This window comes from Siphateles boraxobius, unplaced genomic scaffold, assembly GCF_051911475.1.
Source record: "Siphateles boraxobius isolate OS27281-9 unplaced genomic scaffold, OSU_SipBor_1 22, whole genome shotgun sequence".
Lineage (NCBI taxonomy): Eukaryota > Metazoa > Chordata > Actinopteri > Cypriniformes > Leuciscidae > Siphateles > Siphateles boraxobius.
This window is the reverse complement of record NW_027508833.1, coordinates 16,225,616-16,252,308: the sequence shown is the minus strand read 5'-3', so window position 1 is coordinate 16,252,308 and position 26,693 is coordinate 16,225,616. Positions and strand designations below refer to the sequence as shown.

Sequence of the window (26,693 nt, the reverse complement as noted above, 5' to 3'; positions counted from 1 at the left end):
ACTGCTGGCCGGCCTGCCCTAGTCGTCAAAGACCTATAGGGTTGTCAGTTTGAGTCAAATGTACAAATTTCAGAGCTCAAAACGGGTCTAATTCTAACCCAAATAAAAATAAATAAATAAAAAACTGTTTTAAAAACATAAAAATTAATGTGATTTTTTTTAAAGTGTATATATATATGTATATATATATATATATATATATATATATATATATATATATATATATATATATATATAATAAAACACACACATATATATACAATAAAAATAATACAATTGAAATGCATGCACTAATAAAATCAAACAAATTATAAAATAATTTGTTTCAAATAAATGTAACAAATAGATGTATATATACTGTGTGTGTCAACGGTAGTGCATGCGATAAATTTTTTCCAGTTTAATGTGTCATCCTTTGGCTAGTGTTAGATTATATGATCACGTTCTTATTCATGCAAAAGCTTTTAAACCATTCAAGCCCGGCAAGACAAAAGAGAACACTCTGTCTGTGAATGTCCTGACACACACGACGCACAGAAAGACGAGCGCCAGTATTGCATGCACAGACTTGCCAGAATTGAGTTCTCTTTCGCACTTGAACGAACAATAACACACAATTATGCCAAAATGTCAGTCTTAAATGAACGTAAAGAGTTGTGAGAAAATGAGAGGCGTGTGAGATCAGCGTTATGTGCAGCAGCAGCAGGTCTTAAAGTGACAGCAGCCACTAATACTGTCTGCCATTAATGTTAATCAAAGAACAGAGGTAACCAGGGCCCAAAATTAACACTCTCCAATCGCCAAATGCGATTAAAAATCAGCGTTTGCTGAGTATATGAAACCGTGTCAGTCGCTGTCACGGAGTGGTGCAGGCAGAAGGAGATGAGGAGTCCAAAGTTCCATAGCAAACTTTTACTAACAATAATAATTCAAACAGGTACATAGATAACGGGCAGAAGGTACATACACACTTAATACAACGGAGAACGTACAAAGACTGACTGAACAGAAGGGAACTAATGCAAACACAGATTGACAGAACAAACGTGACCGATATAAGTAATAATAAAATATATAACAATTATATAAAAATATTAAACATTATAAAATTAAAATGATAAAAGTATATTAAAAATTTAAATAAACATGTAAATCATACTGACTAACTACGGAAGAGGATTAGGGCCAAGCATTAATAAAAAAATAAAACCATCTCGAGATTAAAGTCATTATAATTCGAAATTAAACTTATATATATTCGAGAAATTAACTCGAAATACAATCTTGAGAATAAACTCATTAAATATCGAGAATAAAGTCGTTTGTGATACGAGAAATTTTTTTTTACATTCCGAGAAAAAACTCGAAAATACAATCTTGAGAATAAATTTATTACATTTCGAGAATAATGTTGTTGTGTTTCGAGAAAAAACTTGTTAAATTTCGAGAATAAAGTCGTAATGAAATGTAGAGAATAACGCATTTGATCAGTGTTCATTGCATAGCCTATACTGATAGAGGACATGGCAGAGTTGGATCACTTAGTCAAGCTATATTTTAGACTTTCTTTCATTAACAAAGAAATACTATCAACTTTAGCTAATTATGACAGAATAATAACTGTCACAATGGACACCAGTAATAACTGGACACCCTCCTATGTCAGTAACTGTTTTTATGAAGTAACTGGCTATTACTTTAGGATCGACTTTATTCTCAAGATTGTATTTCGAGCTAATTTCTCGAAATTATAATCTCGCATTATAATGACTTTAATCTCGAGATGGTTTTATTTTTTTATTATTGCTTGGCCCTAATCCTCTTCTGTAGACTAACACTATAAGTGGTCGAGAAAATAATCCATACAACAATTAAAATGTATAATAATAATAATAATAATAATAATAAAAAAAAAAAAATTTATTCCAAATAAAATAAAAAATGTAAAAAGTATATAAATGCGTTTTAAAAATGATAAAATAAAAATGTTAATAATAATATATAATAGGCGTAAAAATTATACAAACTGTTACATCAAGCGTTTTCCGTTTACTTCCCACAGTGATGTTCATAAAATGGAGAAGGAAATGGAGGTGGATGAGCTAAGAGCCAGAACCCGCTCCATAAGCTTAAAGCCGTTTCATGACGCTCCACCGAAGGTGTCTGTCTTTTTACTCTCTATTTCTCTCATATGGTTATACTCTTTTACCATTTAACATACTATTTATCATATCATATAATTTTTCTGTTCATCTCCATTCTTGTTTTATGAAAAGCCATCAAGAATGAAACCATCTGGTTTCAACACTCTCAATCCACATCTACATTGGAAGGTGATTTTTCCTCCTATAATGTCTGTAGTTGCTTTAACTGCACAAAACGCAGCCCCTTTGTACTTATAAGTAGATTTGCATGAAATGGAGAGACTTTTGCTCCTCACACGTTTCTCCTGAGAAAAGACTCCTCTAGACTTTCACAAGAGATCTCCTCATAGTCTCATATTCTGTAAACTCAATATGAACTCAAACTTTTCTCATCAAATTCTCCTACAATTTATAGCCTTATTTGTATCTATTTCAAAGAAATTTTGAGAGAAACATCTGACACAATGTTAATACTGAAATAAAACATAACTTAGAGATCCATTAAGTCTCCTGAGCAATAAAAGAGAAATGAGTTTTACTCTGTGGATGATGCATTTAAAATGGGTAGACTACCTATGAACTATAAACAGCTTTTTGTTGGTCCTGTCTATCTAGGTCAAGTCACCCCATTTCCAGTACGTGTGGTTTTGGCTTTTCTGCATTTGTGCTAAAAACCGCCATGTTATGCTTGTCATTGTGTGAATATGTTTTAGCATGTGGTTTAGTTTTGCTTGTGTGTGTGTGTTCTTGCTCATGCGACCAACTTTCCAGCTGCCCGAGTCTCTGCGCATTAGCTCGCCTGTCCTCTCTACCCCCCTTTCGCGCTCACGCCGACCCTGCCACTGTCCCCTGGCAGTATGGGGGTAAGAGCGCCACCTGCCTTCAGTACTGCAAACATACTGCTCCTGTGTGTCCTAGATCATCTCACTGCAAAACATTGTTTTCCAGTGCAAATATCCTAACATTCTTAAATCAAGATACATTTACTTGAGAAGCAAAATAACATCAGATATTTGCGTCTTGTTCTCTAAAAAAATCATGTTATTAATGTTACTGGAAGATTGTTTGTTCATAACTTTGAGAGAACCTTGCCAGAACGTTAGCTGAAGTTCTGAGAACATTCCCTGTTAGCTGGGTAAAATAAACTTTAAAATAAAATTAGATTTTTCTGACCCCATTGGCAGACAATTATTCTTATTTTAAGCTTAAACTCTTTTCAGACTTAAAATCATGTATTTTTTTGCTTACTAAGTCAATGTTTCTTGATTTTAAGAAAGTTTAGATATCTGCACTAGTAAACAAGGCAAAAATACTGTGTAAGAAAATCATATTTTGCAGTGTTGCTAGAAGACTTTAAAAAAGCCAAATACACGCACAGACCACCTAACTGCCCAATAGCCTAAAAGACCCCATGAGATTGCTTGATAGGCACAGTTTTCTTTCCTGTGTTGATGTATTTCCTTTTAAAACAGGAAATTCAGCTGGGGAAAAAAATCATCCTATTTATGCCTTTAGTTGATGTCCACAGCCTTGCAAAAACACCCATGACAGTTTGAGCCATAGACTCAAAAAGAGACTTTCGCAATGAATCAATTTCAGCCTCTTCCTTTGCGACCTACTTATGGTCGAGAAAGGAAATAAAGTATGAATGTTACTGCAACACAAGACACAGAAGAACTATGATTTGCTTCATGCTGATGCTTGTCGGAAGCAGGTGGTATTTATAACTCACTCAGAGGGAGGGAAATGCCTTTTCAGCATTTGATTGGACTTCATTTGCATTTATATTTATGGATTTGGCACATATTACATTGTATTTAAGATACATATATTAATATAAGACATTAATATGTACATATAAGATACATACATCATATATATATATATATATATATATATATATATATATATATATATATATATATATATATATATATGTTGTTGCATTCCAGGACTTTGACGTTGCTAGTTCTATGAACTGTTTGAGCTACAAGAATGCTTGTTGACAAAAATTGTTATAGTCCAAGAGAGTGCTATTTTAGAATTGTTTTATACTATTATAGTGTTTATTGATATTTTTAAAAAAATTATCTTTTTTATTTTTTAAAAAAAAAATTACATAACTTTTGTCATTTTTTACTAGTTTTTTTATTTATTTAAAAAAAAATTAGGTTTCATTTATATTTATTTCAGTTTGATCATTTTTGTACTTGAACTTATTTTATTTTAGTTAATTTCATATTTTTAGGTTTTCAAGCTTTTTTGAATGTCATATTTATATAATTTTATTTCAGCTTTATTTTATTACTGAAAACTATTTTTTTATCATATTAATAATTTAAAAATATGTATTCATATTTTTTGTATTTTAATGTTAGTTTTTGGTTTTAGTCAACAATAAACAGCACTGGTGCAAGAAGGAATTTTTGGCTCATTTTCCTTTTGAAAGACTCATCTATAAATACATAATTGAGTACTCAAAGCAAGGAATGCAATAGAAGTGCTGCACAGGGTGTAAAATCTCGGTGCTCTTTGGTTGTGTTGGATAATTCAGCTAAAAAAAAACAAAGATACTCCAAGGCACTCGAATTATGTTGACAAACGTTAAAAAGCCTTTATTTACTCATGGCTTTAAGCATTTAAAATTGGTGACGGGTACACCTACGCGTTGCGGCTTTACATGCCTTCGTCAGGGTGTGTATAACAAAGTCTTAAGTTCATTTTAAGCAGCAGTTAATTAGTCAAATTACAATCACCTGGTCTCACAGTGTAAGGCAACCTAGAGAGAGAGAGAGATTCAATGTAACAATTTTTCAATTCAGTTTCTTCCCAAGAAAAAAATAATAATTAATAAATAAATAAAAACGTAATAAAAAATAAATAATAATAATTATAATAAAAAAAGGAAAATAATAAATACATTATTTTATTTATTTTTAGTATTATTTTTCTTTTCCTTTTTTATTATGTATTTATTTATTTATTTTTATTAAATAAAGGCTTTTAACTTTTGTCAACACAATTCAAGTGCCTTATCTTTTTTTTTTTTTTTACATAATTGATTACTATTAGCATATTGATCGACTTAATGATGACAGACATGGAATAAAAGCTACAAAACTGAGTATGTGTTTGTGAAGGATCATGGTTTTCCTGAGCCCAGCAGTAAGGAAGACGCCCAGCGGCTGTGGGACCTTGACAGGCAGCATGTGCAGGAAACTTTAAGGAGGCAGAAACAGGAAATGCTGGAGGACAACAAGTGGCTGGAGAAAGAAGAGAAGCTTCTCGTAAGTCATCAATAGTGTCTCTCGTCAGAGCCGTCCCAGCTAAAAGGGAACCTTCTCAGAACTTTGGCTAATGTCCTAGCAAGATTCTCTCAAAGTTATGAACAAATGTTCTTCCAGTAACGTTATTAGAAAGTCATCTGGTCTTTAATACTGTTCTCAAAACGTTGGCATAAAAACATCATTCATGGAATGTTTTTTTCCTGAAATGTTTTAGTTGGACGCTTGTCTAAAATTTTTTAAATGCTACAACTTGTTTCAGAGAACATTCAAAAGTAACATCCCCCTCTGGTGAAAATCAAGCTTTTAATGTTGTTCATATCTCTATGTGGTGTTTTTAATATGCTTTAAGACAAACCATGTGTAAATTCATAAGTCGACACCATTGCTGAGTATTTTCTTTTTTTTAAACTGCAGTGAATCAAAGACAGTCTCAAAACGCTGTTTAAAATCGCTGGTGTTTTTGACATCACAAACTACCTTGTAACCAATCACGTCAACGTGTGATCGTCAACGAGTGAATCTCTGAGCTGGTGTGAGTGCGTGGAGGCGGGGCTAATTTGCATATTCATAGAAGTGCTCATACGAATTAAGTCAAGGGTGTAGAGTTACATTGAGGCTATTTTAAGGCATGAATAATTTTTTTCAAGGACAAAAATGTTTAAATATGTCATTTTGGTGACCAAATATGAGTTTTAATGAAATGATTGACTATGGGGGACTTTAACATTTGCATAACCAAGAATGGTTTTAAACATTTTTAAAACACAAACATGTATTTAACGCTGACAGAACATTCAGAAATAACGTTTTCATGTGAACGTTAGCAAAACGTTCTTTCTCTCTTAATCTTGTTAACATGTTCTTGATATTATGCACGATTAATAATTATTACGAAGAAAACAATATTAGTATTTCTAATATTTCATAAGTCTAACAACTTCATGCCACTGAAACGTATTTCCTTTTTGACTGATGTTTCTGTTCTGCATGTATTTCTGTGCTATATTTTGTCTCGTTTCACTTGAAATACGTACATTATGAAAGTTAATCAGGTTGAACAGCATTTCATGTTGACTTTAGGGTCATCTTCATGTCTCTCCGTTTCTCTTTCAGGATCCGTTTGCCAATGAGGACACAAAGGCGAAAATGGTAATATATAAGTCTCTTTTATACTGTCTTCGTCACATCACGACTGTTGTCTTCTACTGTTATACACTGCTAACATATTCTTCTTTATTTTAGATGTCAGAAAACGAGACAAGCCAAGGTCAGTTCATTTTAACTCACGATTACAGTACATATATTTTACTTAAGCAGAGATTAAGCGGTCGTCAATAAAACCTGTATGCTATTATTTTGCGCTCTGTGTTTGGAGGTGTTCTGAAGTAATATGAAAGCCTTGAGCGATGAACAGCAAATTTAATTTGCATCATGGACATGATTCGAAAAGGTTAAATGGTCCTGAAAAAATAGTCACACTTGTATTGTTTGTGCTCAAAAATGACTGCATTTGAGATGAATTTCATGTAGTGAAAACATTTGGTACTGCGCCCAAACAAAATCTTTCTGAAAGCTCAACTTGTTTAGATTTATGGCTTTGATTTTCTCTGAGTTTTAGAGTAAAAGATGATTTATATCGGTAATGTTATCGATTTATATGATAATGATCGATAATGTTTTTTATTCAATATTGTGTGTTTTTAGGGGATTTTATGTTACTGAATTATATTTATGGAATAGTTATGATCCATTTATTACCTGTTAACCACTTATTGGGGAAATACATTTCCAACCTAAACTGTTGTAAATCTTGAATGCTTTGGAGCACAGACTTAAGTTTGGCCTCTTTTTAAAGAAAAAAGTTTAAGTAGATAATTGCTGAAGTGAAAAAAAGTTTTTAAAAAAACAAAACTAAAATAAGTTATAGAAGTTAAGTATAATATTATGAAAATAAATATACTGTATCTTCTATAACTTTTTTTTTTTTAACTTTTTTTCACTTCAGCAATTATCTACCTAAACTTTTTTCTTTAAAAAGAGACCAAACTTAAGTCTGTGCTCCAAAGCATTCAAGATTTACAACAGTTTAGGTTGGAACTTTATTTCCCCAATAAGTGGTTAACAGGTAATAAATGGATCATATCTATTCCATAAATATAATTTAGTAACATAAAATCCCCTAAAAACACACAATATTAAATAAAAAACATTATTGAACTAAAATATATTTCATTCATTTCATTGAAATAAAATAAAAAATTCTGCCATTTTTTACCGCTACATGAGCAGCGCCAGAGGGTTAAAGGTACAGTAATCAATTTCTGAGAAACACTGTTAATATTTGGAATTAACCCAAACAAACAAATCAGCTTTATTGCTCTGCCTCCAAAATGCATGAACACACAATGCAAGAGTGAATGTTATCATAGCAGGAACGAAGCAAAACAAAGCTACACGAAAAGGAATGACAAGGAAGAACAAAAAATGTATACAGTACACAAAAATGCATACAAGCAAGAGCAGCACAGCCAGCAGTGACACTCAAAACTGCCCTGTTACTATAACTAACATTACAACTACAGCATATCTTGGTTCTGTGATTGCAAAACCAATGTTACTCACGTATGGAGCAGAAACAACACAACCTCTGCGTCCGTTTTTATGCCTTCCCGCTTAGTTCTCTCCAACGCTGGAAAGCTTTTCTAATATTAACACAGGTCATAAAGCTCTTGCATGATCATAACCCTTCTTTTTCCAGTGATATTCCTCTGAAATTTTCTCTTTTGTAATGTCTTTCAGCCATCTCTCTTTCAAAAGTCTTTCTTCAAATCTGCCTCTTGCTCACTCTCTCTCCTCCCCAAACATGACTGGCACACCCCCTAATGCTGATTGGCTCACTCTCTCTCCTCCCCCATCATGAGTGACACGCCTCCTGCTGCTGATTGGGTCACTCTCTCTCCTCCCCCAACATGACTGGCACACCCCCAAATGCTGATTGGCTCACTCCCTCTCCTCCCCCAACATGACTGGCACACCCCCTAATGCTGATTGACTCACTCTCTCTCCTCCCCCATCATGAGTGACACGCCTCTTACTGCTGATTGGCTCACTCTTTCTTCCCCCGTCATGATAGACACGCCCCCTACTGCTGATTGGGTCACTCTCTCTCCTCCAACATCAGGAGTGACACGCCCCCTAATGCTGATTGGCTACAAGTTTGTTGTGCTGCACGCTTTCAACAGCATTCCCTGAAATCACTTACTGCACTTTTAAATGACAGGAGCGTTTATATTTGGGTGGAGAGCGGAGCATTTGAATCGCGTGTAAGAGCATATCACAAAACTGACGGGAGCAGCTCCGGTGGAGAACAGTGACTGGATTAAATCCCCCTTATCTCTGTCGCTGTAAGTTCCTGAAACCACACATGAAAACCCATGAAAGCACACGGTAGACATACATTTGTGCAGCGCAGAGCGGGTCTCTCGCACTGCATGATGTGACAGACAACTAGGTGTCCAGTGCAGTTCCATTCACACAGTGCATTTTCCGAGAATGCAGTTGTGAGTCCTGAAAAATGTTCAGATATAGAATGCAGTTGTCACTCCCGTAAATGACTTGACGTAAATGACTTTAGTCAAGGGAACTGTAAAAGGACTCAAATACAAGATGGCAACCATGTTTTGCTGCTGTCCGAATGTCTATTTCAGTTTGTGTTTGTTTTTCTTGTAATATTGATATTTTATTTTATTTCAGCTTAATTTCTGGTACAGAGCAAGATTTTGAATAGTTTTTCGTTTCAGTTTTAGTTAACAATGACAACACTGATTTTGATGCACCTCTGGTTTGACGTTATTAAATATTAATTATTAAAGGAATAGATTTCAGTAGCCAATACTTATACTGTCACAATCGTAATGCTAACTTATAGGATCCATAGTAAAGCTTCGTCTATTTTGTCACACTTTTGTTTTTTTCTGTTTGGCGTTCAGATCATTTCCAGGGTCCCCCAGAGAAGCCCCCGCGGGTGTCCGCTCAGGTAATTGCTGTCTTAATGCGGTTAGGGACGGGGTTGAAGGGCAGAAGAGACTTCTGATCTCTTTTTGAAGCCGCTGAGTAAAGGTGTCAGCCGTCCTTTGGAAGATTCCAGACGAGCAGATGGCAACAATCAAAGCGGCGGGTTTTACTGGGAGCTCTGTGACTAGAACCTGATGAGCTTTGGGCCTTTTGAGCTCAATGGGTCAGTAGAAAGAGGATGAGGGACGATTCCCTCTCCACATATCTTTAGACTTCAGCCTTGGTAAAGCTGAAATGAAACCTTCTGTCTCCGAGCTATGCAGTAGCTTTGGTCAGCACCACCAAATGAGAGTAAGGACTAAATGAAATATAGAGACAAATGAAATTTTTTAAAGAAGTGAAACATACATGGTTCAGGGTTAATATAGGAACAAAAACTAAAACCATAAATAAACATTAATTAAAATCAATAAAATATATATATATACGAATTTAAAAAAGTAACAAAAACATATTTTATTTCAGCTAGCTACCAGTATTTCTCATTTTAATTTAGTTTAACTTAATGTCCTAAGAAAAAAACTGAAATAAAAATTAATAATTCATAAAAAACCTAATTATGAAAAATTACTAAAACTGAAGCCCTATTCAGATGGGACTAGTTTTCCGGGGGGACTAAATTCTTATGTACTTTGCGATTTTAATCCCGTCCGTATCTGCTAAATCTGTGTTTTTATCACACAACCTCTACGAATTCCAGGGCAAATTACCTACTGTTTTTCAGCAAACTCAGCGGTCCTCTGAGAAATCTAATCCCGTCCGAATGTGAATGTCTGATTGCCGATACAGTATTATATACTAACGCTTCTCATGTGTTTTTGACCTACCTGAGTTACCGTTTGCACACCAATCTTTCACATGCTTTCATTTCGTTTCAATATAGATAGTATCTGACAAAAAAAGTAAATAACAAAAATTAACAAATAGAGCCAAATTATGGAAACTGTTAACCCTGCTTATATTAATATCAGTGTCAGGTAAGAATAAGATACTGTCTAGATTTCTCTGCTCAATTTTTGGGTTTATTATACACAGCCACTTCTATAACTCGTGAAGTTTACATAAATAGTTTTTTTTAATAATATATTAAAATTTTATAAATAAATAATAAATGAAAAGACATATCATGCGTGAAGCACGCAAGCACAGCACACGGCCACATCTATAAAAAAAACAAGAATTGCGACTCAAACATCGTTTAGAAAACAAATTTAGAAAAATAGGGCTTAATATAAATTAAAGCTAAATAGAAATATTTAATGACAAAAACACTACAAAATGAAAACTGAAAATGAACTAAAATAACACTGACATGGTTTAAACCACAATGCAAGAACAATTCTCATAATTTCTGATAAAACAACAAAATCTTTATTAAAAACATTATTTGCAATGATTTGCTACACATATTAACAACGACTGATCTGACCATCATAGCCGGCTCCCACAGCAGAACTGGATCGCACAGATGACATGGTCTACAATAACGTCATGGAGATGGTGAAGGTCGTGGTACAGCTGAAGAATGATGTCAACACATTACCAGCCTCAGAGTATGTCAATGGAGTGAAGGTCAGTCGCCTTTGAACATCTTATTTCTTGTCATTTATACTTAATGCTTAATGTGTTTGGAGTTGTGTTTCTGTTTGACAAGGTCATTATCATCTTATTTTGCAGTCAGTAGGAATGACGCTGCGCAGTCTGATCCGCAGTGTGGACGACATCCTCCCATCTTTACATGAGTCCATCAGAATGGAGGTAAAGGATTTCGAAAATATAGCCATAGTGACTTCCTAGCTAACAGAGAACATTCTCTGAACGTTCTGGATAGGTACAAGCAAACATTCTTTCAGAGATGTTACTAAAGCATTCAGTAAAGGTTATCTGGTCTTTTTATATTGTTCTGAAAATGTTAGCAAAGAAACATAATTTCAACGTTTAATCTCATTACAACTTTGTATCTCAAAATATGATGGGATGTCATAATTTTGACTTTTTATCTCATAATTATGACATTAATCATAAAAAGTATGACTTAGCATGCCGTAATTTTGACTATATCATAATTATGACTTGTATTTATACATTCATGGAACGTTTTTTTGGGAAATGTTTTAGTTTCAGAACATAGTAACATTCTTATACTTTTTACAAAATTAACAAATTAAAGGGACTATACTGCATGTAAGAATTGTCATGTATTAATCGCTTTTTGTATTGCCAATGTGTGAACAGCTTGTAATGAAACCTTTCCCAACTTTATAGCTCATCTATGAAAGCCTGTTGACTGATTTTTATGTGAAGGACTCGGGATGTTTTTGCCGTTTACCCTTGTTCCCAAGAGCCTCTCTTTCGTTCAATGACACATGAAATGAATGCTTATACAATGTTCAAGAGAATGCCGAAAGAGCCATTCTGTACATGTTATGTGTGAATGAATGCGATCACGAGCAAGAAGTTGCTGGCTGCAGTTCACTTAACAGCCACCGGTTCCGCTAATAACAAGGGTTTCTGAATTATACGTATAGCGCCTTTAACTTAACGTTCAGAGAACATCCAGAAAATAAAGTTTTCATTACTTAATGGGAACAGTAGCAAAACGTTCATCGAACATATTTTTGTTAGCTGGGTTAGTGAGCTATTTTGAACGAAACCTCATAGATGGTTTTACCCAAAATGCGCTTAAATGGAGTATAAAATATTGTTCTGGCTCCTCTCTGTTCCTCAGATTGAAGGAACTCAGAAGCTGCTGAATAAAGATCTGGCCGAGCTGATAAGTAAGATGCGTCTGGCTCAGCAGAACGCCGTCACGTCTCTGAAGGACGAGTGTAAGAAACAGATGCTGACGGCCGCTCACACGCTGGCCATGGACTCCAAGAACCTCCTGGACGCTGTGGACCAGGCCAGAGTACGAGCCAATATAGCCAAATCCGCCACACCCTAGATCTGATCCCTGATTGGATGACAAACAGGGGGGTTTATCCAATGAAAAAGCTAGAGGATGAATTTAATTGTAAATGACCTGGCACAACTCGCTTTATTTATGCTTACGAAAGGTAATGAAAGCAGTGCTTTCAAATGTTGAATGTTTTTTTAGATATATTTTCACAAATGTATGATTGTAATCCTTTATTAAAGAGTCAAAGATGTTAAATTTCTGCAGAGTTTGTGGAAGGAAATAAATACAGATGTTTTGCAGTTTTGTCATTTCAAAGCATTAACTTATTTAATTCTCTAAACTTTACACGTTTGTTTACAAATATAACATCAATTAATTAATATTTCTATAAAGTGCAACTGATTTAAAATCACAAAAGTACTTTTAATTGTTCTGAGTTTTCAGTGCCTCCATAAAGTCAGACTTAAATTAAAAATCCAATTTGTAATATATTTCAAATCATTGAGAGTTTGCTTTTTAATCAATTTGGATTACTAGAAAAAACGTGTCAAACTAGTTTCATGTAGATAAGATCTATTAAATATTTTAATAAATGTTTAACCTTAATTTTTAATGTTTTTGCCTTTGATCAAATTATCTTTAAAAAAAAAATAATGACAGTGGGAATCCTGGTGTGTTTTACACAATCATCAACAGAGGGCGACAACGCTCATGTCGTCTCATTTATCATTAGTCTGTTAGAGACTTTCTTTCACAGCTGTAAAAAAAATAGAGCTATTAAGGGATATGACTGGCAGATAGTCTCATTTACATTAATTATAAAGACCGAAGGAGACATTTTCATGTCACGATTCATTCTCGATTTCAGCTAATAAAGGCGGATCCTAGTTATTAGTTTGGCTATAATTGCTCTTCATGTTTGGCTAAATAGTGTTTTAGTTCAGTGGACGAGCAAAACTTCAAATAGTAAATGTCATTTTTCTCCCAGGTCCCATTTGACCCACATGGTCCACAGACCCGTCTTGGACAATTACACGACCTTCGCAATATCAAAAGCCTTGTGTTTTCAAAGACTTTTCATAAAAAGTTAAAAATAAATAGTTGCCTTCTGACCTTGGAGATAATTGCTGTTGAAAGCGGCACGAAATGTAATCTACGATTCATTGAACAGTTGAATAAAGGGTAAAGAGTGAACTGAATTGAACTGCCACCCATCAGGGTCACTTAATGCGTTTGCCTCTTTCCCAAAGGTTAATTTTGCATATTGCGGCGGTGACGGCCCCACTCTTTATGCATTGAAACGACAGGACTCGGGTGCAGTTTGATAGTGCTAAATGTCAGGGCATTCAGTTGTGTTTCCTGTGTTGTAACAATGAATTGCATCCTCAAATATTCCCTAAACAGGCTTTCATCTTAGTTTTATCAAAGGAAGTGAGATAAAAGCCGACCTTTTATTTATATATTACAATATTTGCCATCTTTTTAATGGTCCCTGTAAAAGGTCTTGGCTTCAAGTGTTTACCAGAGCTCTTGATGTTGGTGTGTATCACGGCTCTTAGATCACTCCTGATATCCAGGGAGGTAAGAAGAGGCCGACCGTCCCCAGCAGGCACACGATGATGAACATCCACAGAAAGATACGATCAATCACCATTCCCACGTATTTCCAGTCCTCCTTGACCTGTCAAAAAGCAGACCGTGCGGTTCAGAAGTGCTCAGAGCAGGAAAACTGTGGACAATGTAATGAAGTCAGTGGAATATCTGTTTAGCTGGTGGAGAAACTTCACACAAAGGGTTTTGCACTTTTTCAATCAGCCTGTTTCCACTTTAGACTCTTTTTTTTATAAGTTGTTTCTCATAAGTGCAACTTTATATCGGACTTTATTTCTTATTTTAACTAATTTCTTTTTTATCTTATGAAATTATATATAATTATAATTTTTACACTGTGTCTAATTTAAACTTTTTATCTCATAATGTCATTTAGGACATCCTAATTCTGACATTTTATCTCATATTTATCACTTTTTATCTCATTATGACTTTTCGTGTCAATTTTAACTGCTTTTATCTATCAATTTAAACTAAGTCATAATTACAACTTTTATCTTAATCTCAAAAACGTCAATTTTGACGTAAATTTTCAAATTTTTTGACTAAATTGTAATGAATTAGTATGTTGTAATTTTCACTTTTTATCATAATTATGACATTTAATCTTATTATTATTATTATTTAGTATATCATAATTTAAATGTTTTCATAATTTTGACATCTCAATTCCCAATTTATCTAATTTTATATTATAATCTGACTTTATATTATAATTATGATTTAGTATGTTATAATAATTTTGATGTTTTATCATAATTATGACATTTAATCTTATAATTATGACTTAGCATGTCATAATTTTGACTTTATATCATAATTATGATCTCATAATTTCAACTTTTTATCACATAATGACAACCTTTTATCTCATAATATGACGGGCTGTCATAATTGTGACATTTTATCTCATAATTATGACATTTAATCTTATAAGTATGACTTAGTATATAATAATTTCGACTTTATCTCATAACTTTGATTAGTCAATTTCCAATTTGACTTTTTATCTCATAATTACAACTTTCTATTATGATTCACCAGCGCATGATTTTTTTCGTGTTTCAGAAAGGGGCTTGCATGACTGAAGACTCACTGAAAAGTCTTCATTCTCAGCGTGCAGGTGATCAGCGATGTAGTGCACCCCGTCCAGGGCCTTCAGGACACACGGTGAGAAGCTGAGACCGGGGTCTGACACGAGGTTCGTGAGCTTTGCTGGACGCTGGCACAGGTTCAGCACGTGTCCTAACTGCCGGAGCTCGTACTTCTGGAGTAAAGGCTCCGAGTCGGACAGAAGCAGAGACGTGGCGGATGGGGACGAGATGGACGTGGATATCCCCATCCCCACATCCTGACAGTCCTGTCCGTCCACGTTGGTCTCCTGCTGAAGCCAGCTTTTAGATGTGCTGAGGTTGGTCATGTCGCGGTGCTTCAGCTCGGGTTCTGGGCGTCTCATGAAGAGCCAGCGGGGAATGAGGTCCAGGAACACCGAATGAACCCAACTGGGCATTTTATGGGTGCTGGGCGATCGATGGTGCACATTGAGCACAAAAACGGTAATGACTATGGAGAGGGTGACAAATATCATGGTGAAGAGCAGGTACTCTCCGATGAGTGGAATGACCAGAGATGTCGAGGGAATGATTTCAGTGATGAGCAATAGGAAAACGGTGAGGGAAAGAAGGACTGAAATACACAACGTGATCTTTTCTCCACAGTCTGATGGCAGGTAAAACACCAGCACGGTCAAACAAGAAATAAGCAAGCAGGGAATGATGAGGTTGATGGTGTAGAAGAGAGGCAGACGGCGGATGATGAAGAAGTAGGTGATGTCCGGGTAGATCTCGTGACAACAGTCGTATTTCTTGGTGTTGTAGGTTCCGACGGCGTTGATGATCGCCCATTCGCCGCTCTCCCAGTAGTCCTTCAAGTCCACGGTGTTCTCGATCTGCTCCAGGTCAATCTTGGCCTTGTCGTAGGTCCAGGAGCCGAACTTCATCTTGCAGTTTTGTTGGTCGAACGGGAAGTAGGTGACGTCAATGCTGCAGGAGCTCTTGTAGATAGCGGGAGGAACCCAACTCACCTTCCCCGTGTGGAACAGGTGGGCTTTGGTCATGTGGGTCACTGCGAACTCGCCATCCGCACTGTAGACAAAACCACACCAGTTTATACTATTGTTCAAGAGTTTGGATTTTTTGGAAGGTTCATTAGTTAACATTGGATAATGTATTAACTAACATGAACTGCAAATGAGCAAAATATTTGTTACTATATTAGTTAATCTTTGTTTATGTTAATAAATATACAGTTCATTGTTTGTTCATTTTAGTTCACAGTGCATTAACTTATGTTAACAAATACAACCTTTGATTTTAACAATGCATTAGTAAATGTTGAAATTAATATTAACTGAGATTAATAAATGCTGGAGATGTTTTGTTCATTCTTAGTTCATGTTAACTAAGATAGTTAACTAATGTTGACTAATGAACCTTATTGTAAAGTGTTACCTACATTTGAATTTTTTTTTTTACACCAAGGTGGCATTTATTTGATCAAAAAATCATTAAAACCAGTAATATTGTGAAAAATGATTTCTATGTGAAATAACCGTTATCTATTTTTGAATGCATTTTAAAATGTAATTTATTGCTGTGATCAAAGCTGAATTTTCAGCATCATTACTCCAGTCTTCAGTGTCACATGATCCTTCAGAAATCATTCTATTATGCTAAATTGATACTCAAGAAAAATGTATTATTATCAATGTTTAAAACTTTTTTGTTTCAGGATTCCTTGATGAATAAGAAGTACAAAAGAACAGCATTTATTTTAAATATAAATATTTTGTAACATTATAAGTGCTTTGGCTGTTTTGGATTTGATGCATCATTGTGGAGTAATAGAATAAAAACGATAGAAGTCTTAAGCGTCACCAAAAAAAAAGAAAGAAAGAAAAGAAAATTGCATATTGCAAACAAAGGGCCAAAAAACACTTCAATATTACTAACATTATAAATGAATGACAGAAAGTATGATATGAGCCTTTTAAAAGTGCTTTCTTTAAAATATGGATGAATTACTGTATAGGAAGTGTCTTTGATGTATCTGGGGTACAAACTTCTTTATCCCTCTAGGAAGATGTTCCATTACAATTGCGATAATTACTTCAAATATCTACATCACTTTTTTTTAGCATTTGCTTCAGGTCTGATGATGCAAGAGGACCTCAATTTCTATTTGTCGAGATCAAATTTGCCTTCTAGATAAAGACAGACCTGGTGTTTCCAAAAATAGACAATAGTCATTTGACATTTTATTAGGAGATTAAAACATGCACCTTTTTTTAATCAACTACAGCAGCGCTAAACATCTTATTTCACGCCATGTCTGTTTGATTTCACATATTAATGTTTCAGAAACACCAGAGGGCTGGATCTAGGGGCTATAGATATTAATAGAGCCATTAAGACTTAGTCCGCCCTCTTTCTTCCAGAGTTTTAACAGGACATTGTTAGTTTAACCATAAGCTTTAATGTCTGAATACCCACCTTGACAAAAATCTTCCTGCATATGTCATGTGTGTCACAACCTTTTTAGAAATATACATCAGTACTTACTTATTGTATAAGACGATGTCAGGCACCCAAATCATCTCTGACGGGACTCTAATAGACGTCACATTATCAAACTCGGAGGGGTTCCAGCGCAGTTTATAATCGCTCCATTCCTGCAGGATTCAAGGCAACTTACATTGCATTCAAGAGACACATTTTATCAGTTTTTGCGTTCCCTGGGAATCAAACCCACGATCTTGGCATTTCTGTGCTTCACTGTTCGAGTTACAGGAAGGCAAATTTGAGCTACTAAAAAGGCTAATAGTTAACTAATGTTAACAATTGAAACCTTAGTCGAAAGCGTTACCATAATTATTATAATGTATTTGTCAAAATGTTATATATAATTTATTTTAAATAAAGTGCATTTTATTGATGTACATTTAGTAAAGTGAGGTCAAGTCACATGCCGCTTCATGTGTTTGATCACCATTAGGCAAAAATGGTTACATAAAGGAATTCTGTCATCATTTACTCCCCCTCAAGTCGTTCCAAACCTGTATGAATTTCTTTCTTCTGCTGAACACACAAGAAAATATTTTGAAGAATGTGAGTAACCAAACAGTTGACTTCAATAGTAGGAAAAAAAATACTATGGAAGTCAATGGGATCCATCAACTGTCTGGTTACCGACATTCTTCTAAATATCTTCTTTTGTGTTTAAAAGAAGAAAAAAAATCATACAGGTTTGAAACAACATGAGTGTGAGTAAATGATGACAGAATTTTCATTTTGAAGTGAACTATTCCTTTAACGTAACCCGTTCATCAGTTGCGCGGTTGATTTTGATCTAAATTGACATGCTGTGATTGTACATCTGTGAGGACTATGCTTTAAAGCTTACCTTTGAGCTATAGAGAATCTATTTATAGTAGGCTATTTGGTTTCACCATGAAGGACATTTGAAGGGTTCATGAATAATATTGTTGGTTTGAGCTTTGACCACAATATCATTTATTGATCAGTTCAATCAAATATAAAGACCGTCACCTGTTTCAGCCAAACGTTTGTTGTCATCATTTGATTCTTCTCATCCTGTAGAATAACAGGTGATTAATAACAAAATTCGGTCTGGTAGATGAATAAATCCCACAGACTTCAATTAAAGGAGGGACTGGAAACGACTCGGTTACTAACGTAACCTCGGTTCCCTGAGAGGAGGGAACAAGTATTGCGTAAGTAGCTTACGCTATGGGAAAACTCCTTTTCTCGAGAATATTGAAGTCAGCTGCACAGCAGACAGCAATGAGCGAAGGAGCTCGGTCATTGGCTGTGCTGCGGCAACTTGCTCGAACCAATGACGGGGCGACTCTGAATGCGCTGCCAATGAGCGCGCCTCGCGCCCGCGCGTCAGAGCCCGCCAAGATGGGTGTGGCCAAGAGCTATATATTGGGCGCCCCGTCATGAGAGTTCTTTGGGTTAAAACGACTGAAGCGAACTAACCAAGCACAAGCACGGCAGCTTACGCAATACTTGTTCCCTCCTCTCAGGGAACCGAGGTTACGTTAGTAACCGAGTCGTTCCCTTTCGAGAGGTCTCTCCTATTGCGTAAGTAGCTTACGCTATGGGAACACCATGCAAAACGCCGTGCGTGCTGAACTTCGCCTTATGATAGCCAGAGGCAGGTGCCTGAGCTAAAAAAAGCAAAGTTATCATCCAACCAGCCGGCAGAGGCGAGCTTTATATGTGGGAAAAAAGTAAAGAGCGGCCAGAAGGCGCTAAGTGTAACACAAGCACATACATAATCTAGATACGAACTCATAGTTCTACTAGCATCATGCTGATAGTACATTGGAATGCAATGTCGGGACCTGTAGGTTGTAAAACCTGATAAATGTGGACGGTGAGGCCCAGCCTGCCGCCGCACATATATCCTCGATCGGTATCCCGCTCGACCACGCCCAGGAAGAAGCCACACTCCTGGTGGAGTGTGCTTTGACTCCCCAGGGGCATTGAAGTCCCTTGGCTTCATAAGCCAGAGCTATAGCCTCAACTATCCAGTGAGAGATTCTCTGCTTTGAAACGGCGGAACCCTTCGTACGGCCGCCAAAGCATACAAACAGTTGTTCTGTCTGTCTGAATAGGGCAGAACGCTCCAAATACACTCTGAGAGCCCTAACGGGGCAGAGTAGGTTAGCGTCATGTTCGTCTGCTGGAGACGATAGCGCAGTTAGGGAGATAACCTGTGCTCTGAAGGGAGTGGTGAGCACTTTAGGAATATACCCATGTTTTGGCCTAAGGACGACCCTGCAGTCGTTAGGTCCGAATTCCAAGCAGGCAGCGCTTGCCGAAAGCGCGTGCAGATCGCCCACTCTCTTAACCGAGGCGAGTGCCAGCAAGAGAGCAGTTTTAAGCAAGAGCTGCTTAAGGTGCACGGTTCGTAGTGGTTCGAACGGGGGCCCTTTAAGAGCGTCTAGGACAGTAGCTAGGTCCCAGATCGGCACTGAGGGGGGGCGTGAAGGGTTCATCGTCCTAGCGCCCCTTAGGAAATGAATAATTAGGTCGTTTCTTCCCAATGGAGGTTCCATCACAGGGTCGTGTGACGCTGTGATGGCCGCCACATATACTTTGAGTGTGGAGGGGGAGCGGCCCGCCTCCAGAAGCACTTGTAGAAAAGCGAGTACGTTCGTAATCTCGCATGTTTCAGGGTTCAGGCCCTCGGCGTTACACCAGTCACTGAACACTTTCCATTTCTGGGCATATAAGCGTCTCGTGGAGGGCGCCCGCGCCTCAGCGATGGTTTTTAGCGCTCCACTCATGAGGTTCCTGGGAACCCGTTGAGGGGCCATGCATGAAGGGCCCACAGATCGGGGCGGGGATGAAATATCATCCCGCTGGCCTGACTGAGGACGTCTGGCCTCAGTGGAATCGGCCGTGGTGCAGATTGCATTTGCATCAATTCTGGAAACCATGTTTGGTTCTTCCAGAGTGGGGCTATCAGGAGCACTGCGTTTTTCTCCTCTCTGACCCGACTGAAGCATCGCGATCGGGGGAAAAGCATATAAGGGGCGGCTCGGCCAGCTCTGGGCGAGCGCGTCCGTGCTTTTCGTGAAGAAAAGAGGGCAGTGTGCATTCTCCTTGGAGGCGAAGAGGTCGACCTCCGCCTCGCCGAAGATTTTCCATAACCACTGAATCGTCAGCGGGTTGAGAGCCCATTCTCCTGGGAGAATCTTGTCTCTGGATAGCATGTCTGCCCCTTGGTTCAGCACGCCTGGCACATGCGCTGCTCTCAGCGAGCGCAAGTTGTGCTGGGACCATAAGATGAGTCTCCTGGCCATTGAATGCATGGAGCTTGACCTGAGTCCACCCTGGCGATTTATGTATGACACTACCGTCATGTTGTCCGTTCGGACCAGGACGTGTTAATTTTTTAGATGTGGAAGCAGGGCTCTGAGAGCCAAAGCGACCGCTTTCATCTCCAGACAGTTTATGTGTAGGCGCTTCTCCGGGTTTGACCAAAAGCCGGAGACAGGCCTGCCCTCGTAAAGGGCCCCCCAACCTATTTTGGAGGCATCTGTTGTGATCATCTTTCTCCTTGTGTTCACACCCAGGCTCACGCCTGACTGGTACCAGTCGGCGGCTTTCCAGTGCGTCAGGGCTTTTATACAGCCGTGGTTCGCTCTGATTAAAAGGTGGCCCGAACGCCACGCGTGAGTAGGGACGCGGCTCTTGAGCCAGCGTTGGAGAGGACGCATATGCAACAATCCTAGCTGGAGTACGGCTGATGTTGAGGCCATGAGACCCAGCATTCTCTGAAACCGCTTGACGGGGGGCGCGCGCGCCCGCCCTGAATGATGTTGCAAGGCGCCGGATGGTGAGCGCGCGTTCTGATGAGAGACGAGCTGTCATTTGCATCGAGTCTAGAACTATTCCCAGGAAAGACATTTTCTGGCTGGGAGATAGTATACTTTTTGCAAAATTGATTCTTAGACCCAGGCATTCTAGATGGCTGATAATCCAAGATCTGTGTGTTATTAACTGACTCTCTGATTGTGCTAGGACCAGCCAATCGTCGAGATAATTCAGTATTCGCACTCCCCTTCGTCTCAAGGGGGAAAGTGCTGCATCCATACATTTCGTGAATGTACGGGGAGCCAGGGACAGGCCGAACGGAAGTACTGTGTACTGGTAAGACTGTCCCTCGAACGCGAATCTCAGAAAAGGCCTGTGATGAGGCGCTATTGGAATGTGAAAGTAAGCATCTTTCAGATCCACTGAGAGAAACCAATCTCCTGGGCGTACTTGCGCGAGGATATGTTTGGTTGTTAACATTCTGAACGAGCGAATCATTAGTGCTTTGTTCAGGTGTCTGAGATCTAGGATGGGGCGGAGACCGCCATCCTTTTTCGGGACGAGAAAATAGCGGCTGTAAAAACCTGCTGGGGTTGTGTTTGACACTGCAGGGACCGTGTTTATAAGTGGGGGTGCATAGACAGTGGTAGGCACACGCGTCACTTTTATAATGTTTCCCGCTTTTACTGGGGATGAATTCATAACTTTGTGAACAGTGCTTGTGTGTAGTGGTGCGTACATGACCGTAGGCACGTGATCTACATTCATGGGGCATGCAGCCTGAGCTGGGAATGAATTTGGCACTGTTTTGACAGTATCTAGGAATGCACACTTTGTGGACATTTGAACCCTTAGTGACACAGGCAGAAAAAGACTCTTTTTGTGTTTTCTGTGTGTCGCCGTAAAAACGGCGTTTGTTTGCAGGTGAGCGAGCTCTGTGACTGGTCCATTGACTGCTGTATAGACATTTCCAGCCGCCTGTACGGGGACTGGGTAATGTTTGAGATTTTGCAGAGAGAGTGGTAAGGCTTTTGCGAGACACGCACTCTCTCTTCTCATTCCTGTGGCTAGGAAGGCTTTCGAGGCTCAGGGTTCAGCACGATCTTGGGCCGAGGACCCCGTCGCTCAGGAGGCGGCTTGCGGTTGTGGGAGCGCGAGCGGCGTCGAGCGTCAGTCTGAGGCGCAGGCTGAGAGGCGGTGGGGGCTGCTCTAGCCCGCTGCGGCTGTGGCGGCCTCTGTCTGCTCTGCGATGAGCTGGAGCGTTTAGGCAGAAAATGGCACATAGCTTGTGAAGCGTTCTGGGCCTCAGTGAAGCGTTCGGCGAAACCTTTAACTGCCGGTCCAAACAGCCCGCTTGTGGAGATAGGCGCGTCCAGAAACGGGGCTTTATCCGCGTCTTTCATCTCCGTCAAAGTCAGCCACAAATGGCGCTCGAGAACAGTCAAATTAGCCATGGCGCGGCCAATAGACTGGGCGGTGGCCTTCGTGGCTCGCAGGGCTATGTCAGTCGCGCTGCGTAGGTCCTTGAAGGCTTCGGGTTCGGGGCCAGACTCGTCCAGGGAGCGGAGAAGCTTGGTTTGGAACACTTGAAGTACCGCCATTGAGTGAAGCGCTGACGCAGCTTGGCCTGCGGCGGCGTAGGCGCGACCAGCGAGAGCGGCAGGGCTTCGAGGGGTGGGAAGCCTTGGCTTTCCATCCAGTGGTTGAGGGCGTGCAGAGATGATTGGCCACGGCCTCCTCGAGGGGCGGCGTTCCCTCGTAGCCTCTTTCCTTCGCGCCGTCCACAGAGAGCGACGAAGAAAAAGATGGCTTCAGACGCGCAGAGTGGGGGGCTTTCCATGACTTAGTGAGTTCGTCGTGAACTTCCGGGAAGAAAGGTGAAGGCGTTTGCCGAGGGGCCTGCTGGCGCCCCTGCAGAAACCACTCGTCCAGTCGGCTTCGGGTTGGTTCTTCGGGAGAAGACCAATCGAGCCCGAGGTCCTCCACGGCCTTAGAGAGGATGCGGACAATCTCCGTATCCATAGAGGATCCCCTACTCGTGTTAGTTGAAAGTGGAGTCCGGCCAGTCGTCAGATGCAGCGTCGATGGAGAAAGAGTCATCTACTCACCCGTCGTCCTAGGACGCGCCGAAAGTCACAAGGCCCACCGCTCTGCTAGAGATGCTAGAACGGATGTAAATACTTGCGTGTAGCGCGCCGGATGGCTCAGTAGGATGGCGTTCGAAGGCGGCTGAAGATGCCGACGTCCTCTTAGCAATCCCGCTGGTACGCTTTTCCAAGGCGGCGAAGGCTTTCAATAATCCGGAGGATTCAGCGAAGAAGGTGTTCGCTGAATGAGATTAAATCTAAAAAACTCTCATGATGGGGCGCCAAATATATAGCTCTTGGCCACGCCCATCTTGGCGAGCTCTGACGCGCGCGGGCGCGCTCATTGGTCGCGCATTCAGAGTCGCCCCGTCATTGGTTCGAGCAAGTTGCCGCAGCACAGCCAATGACCGAGCTCCTTCGCTCATTGCTGTCTACTGTGCAGCTGCAATGCGTTTTACATAAAGACTTCAATATTCTCGAGAAAAGAAGTTTTCCCATAGCGTAAGCTACTTACGCAATAGGAGAGACCTCTCGAAAGGGAACCAGAATATTACACTTTCCATCAGGATATGTAAAGCCCTTCTTAACATTATTAAATTTATGGCCAAAAATTACTTGTATTTGTAAGATGGTCTCAGTGCATTGATGCTTTGAATTTGCCACTCACCAGGACCGAGACGAGCATAGAAAACATGCAAAATATCAACTTACCACATCAATAAGCTGGGCAATTGAGAGGCCAAACTTGACAATGACAACATCGCTGATGTTCCGCACAGGTCTGGACCACTTATTGTAACCGATGAAGAGTTTTTTAAAGAGTTTGTCTTCTGCATGCGCATGGATCCAACCATCTGATAGTGCTGCAAGAGATATTCATAGACAAAGAGAGGGATTCTGACAGATCTTGAGCATGCACTTTATTTTATTAGTGATAACTGATTAATTCAAAACTATAATTGATTACAAAGTGTCTGATAAATGTTTTGGAAAGGTACTGTGGAGGATAAGCAACACTGAATAGGTTGAAGTTATGGCTGGGTAAAAGAAAAGACTGGCCGAACAAATCCGCATCCTCACTGTAATTACTATTTGTTCCTTAATCACCGCAGTCAGCTCTTATTAATCTAGCCGTCCCGCGATTTGTGATGTGTGTGTTTTTTTTCTTAGTCAAGAGGGTGGAAAATTCATATTAGATTCTAAATGGAAAGAAGAGTGAAGTCTCACATGGACAGGAAACATTGCAAACACACAGTGTATTGAATGGTACCACAAGGTAAAAAAAAGAGAGAGAATATAATCTGAAAAAGCCTCTTTGTTGCATTCATTTGAAAAAATAAATAATAATAATAATAATTTCTGAATTTCTATTCCCCCTGGATATACATAGTACTGATTTTTTAGCAATTTCCAATGGACTACATATAGAATTAAGACGAGACACTACAAAAACTGTTTTTTCATGCACCTGTTTTTTCTGTGTTTTTTCGGACTGGTTGAAAGAAAACATCCAAAATACACTTTTAGGCGTATCTTTTAGAGCACTTTATCTATTTGTGTCTAAAGATTTCGATGACAATATCATTAAAGGCTGTTTTCTAAACATTTGTTTTTTTTCTCCTGCAATCAGCCAGAAATATCCGCTTCAGCAGTTTTAGACGCCAAACATTAGTTTTTATTCATTTTCTGAACGTTCTTACAGAGGGGTCTGTTAATATATAATTTGCCTGATTTTATACATGTAATACCTAAAAAAAAAAACTTATAATACAACTTTTGTTTTGCAATGCTTAATGTAATCAATCAACTGGGGAAGTATGGTGATATAGTTATTTTTTATTACCCTATTCACATGTCTTGGCTTAAACTATGCTATAGGTTGACTGTTGTACAAGTTTTTATGTTATTAATATGCATTTAAAGCCCCTCATCCACAGATTGGCAAAGACGTGTTCCTGGATCAACAATCCTGTCTGGAAATTTAGTCTTAACCCTATCCATAACCAATGACCCTAAAATCAGAGGGAAATGACAGGTGAATAACAGTAGAAGCACAATAACCCTGATAGTAAGCCTAAACTTAATATAAACTGTAAACGTGTCCCTCAAATCTGATTGGTTGATTGGAATGTTGTTCCAGGATCAACAAAGATGTGGATCCAGGAACATGTTGCACTTGGTGAATTCAAGTTCAGATACTAACACTCAATACTTCATCTAAAACTCTCTGATACTTTGCATTACATTTTAGGCTACGTGTTTCATATACATATACAAATGCAAATTATTTTAATTACGGCTACATGAACTAGCCTAATTAATTCGATTTCCATATTTATGTACAGGCTATATATTTTTAGCCAGTAAAAAAAGAACTGCACTCACCAGGTTTAACGTGTTCCACAATAAGAAAGAGCAGCCACAAATTCTTTAAAATTAATTTAAAATTATTTTGCCCCATATCAATAGTCAGAAGTCCGCTAGAGACGTGTGAAATGATGGTCATGACTGCTGGATGTGATGAACGCTCGTGCATCAGACTCGCACTGACGGACTGTGAGCCAATGATGACGCTGTGCGGCTCCAGTGGGAGGGGTGAACATGGTAAAATAACTGCACGTGCAAAGTCCTCAATCATTACACCATCAAATAATGCAATGATTAAGTAAATATTAACTTGACACAATTGGTTTTAGGGTTAGCCAATTTCGCGTAAAATATTCTCATAAGAGCATTGTCTCATCAGCTTCAATTTATTTTAGTTCTAGCTACAAAACCTTTTTGCTTCTTTATATTGCAAACCGTTACTTGTTATCGTGATATTTTAATCTATTATCGTGTATATTTTAATGGTAACGCTATATTTTACAGTCATTGTTATTGTCAATGTTATATTAACCCTAAAACCAACCCCTCATCCGTAGCCCTATAGTAATTACATGTAGTTCATTATTACTCTAAATGTATAATTACACAGTAATAGCCTACTGACACCTTAAAATGAAGTGTAACCATTTTAAAATGAACTAATATGGTTGGTAATTACAAACATTTGACAAAGTTTGCGATTAATACAACTTTTTGACATTTGATCTGATCCCTTTCAACTACTATATCACAGACAAATAATATTGTCAAGGCATAGCTTATGAATATTAAATAGGTCCTGTAGACGTTGCTTG

At 38.5% G+C, this 26,693-nt stretch overlaps 2 protein-coding genes across 3 annotated transcripts in view; one reads left to right on the top strand and one right to left on the bottom strand.

Annotated features, from left to right (window-relative positions):
- Nucleotides 1–12,703, top strand: part of ptk2ba (protein tyrosine kinase 2 beta, a) — a 33,986-nt gene extending 21,283 nt beyond the window's left edge. For both annotated transcript variants that reach the window (XM_077238727.1, XM_077238728.1), the window contains 9 exons: nucleotides 2,063–2,159; nucleotides 2,277–2,333; nucleotides 5,285–5,431; nucleotides 6,545–6,580; nucleotides 6,674–6,698; nucleotides 9,421–9,467; nucleotides 10,943–11,077; nucleotides 11,183–11,263; nucleotides 12,234–12,703. In XM_077238727.1, coding sequence (XP_077094842.1) covers nucleotides 2,063–2,159; nucleotides 2,277–2,333; nucleotides 5,285–5,431; nucleotides 6,545–6,580; nucleotides 6,674–6,698; nucleotides 9,421–9,467; nucleotides 10,943–11,077; nucleotides 11,183–11,263; nucleotides 12,234–12,449 — 841 coding nt within the window. In that variant the 3' untranslated portion in view covers nucleotides 12,450–12,703. The remainder of the gene's footprint in view (nucleotides 1–2,062; nucleotides 2,160–2,276; nucleotides 2,334–5,284; nucleotides 5,432–6,544; nucleotides 6,581–6,673; nucleotides 6,699–9,420; nucleotides 9,468–10,942; nucleotides 11,078–11,182; nucleotides 11,264–12,233) is intronic.
- Nucleotides 10,851–26,086, bottom strand: chrna2a (cholinergic receptor, nicotinic, alpha 2a (neuronal)). The gene is made up of 6 exons (XM_077238736.1): nucleotides 25,897–26,086; nucleotides 24,223–24,374; nucleotides 18,623–18,667; nucleotides 17,636–17,745; nucleotides 15,112–16,159; nucleotides 10,851–14,085 (listed from the first exon to the last, which is right to left on the bottom strand). Exons 1-6 carry the CDS (start codon nucleotides 26,045–26,047, stop codon nucleotides 13,960–13,962), a joined length of 1,632 nt encoding a protein of 543 aa, XP_077094851.1. The 5' UTR covers nucleotides 26,048–26,086; the 3' UTR covers nucleotides 10,851–13,959.
- Nucleotides 26,087–26,693: the final 607 nt, after the last annotated feature.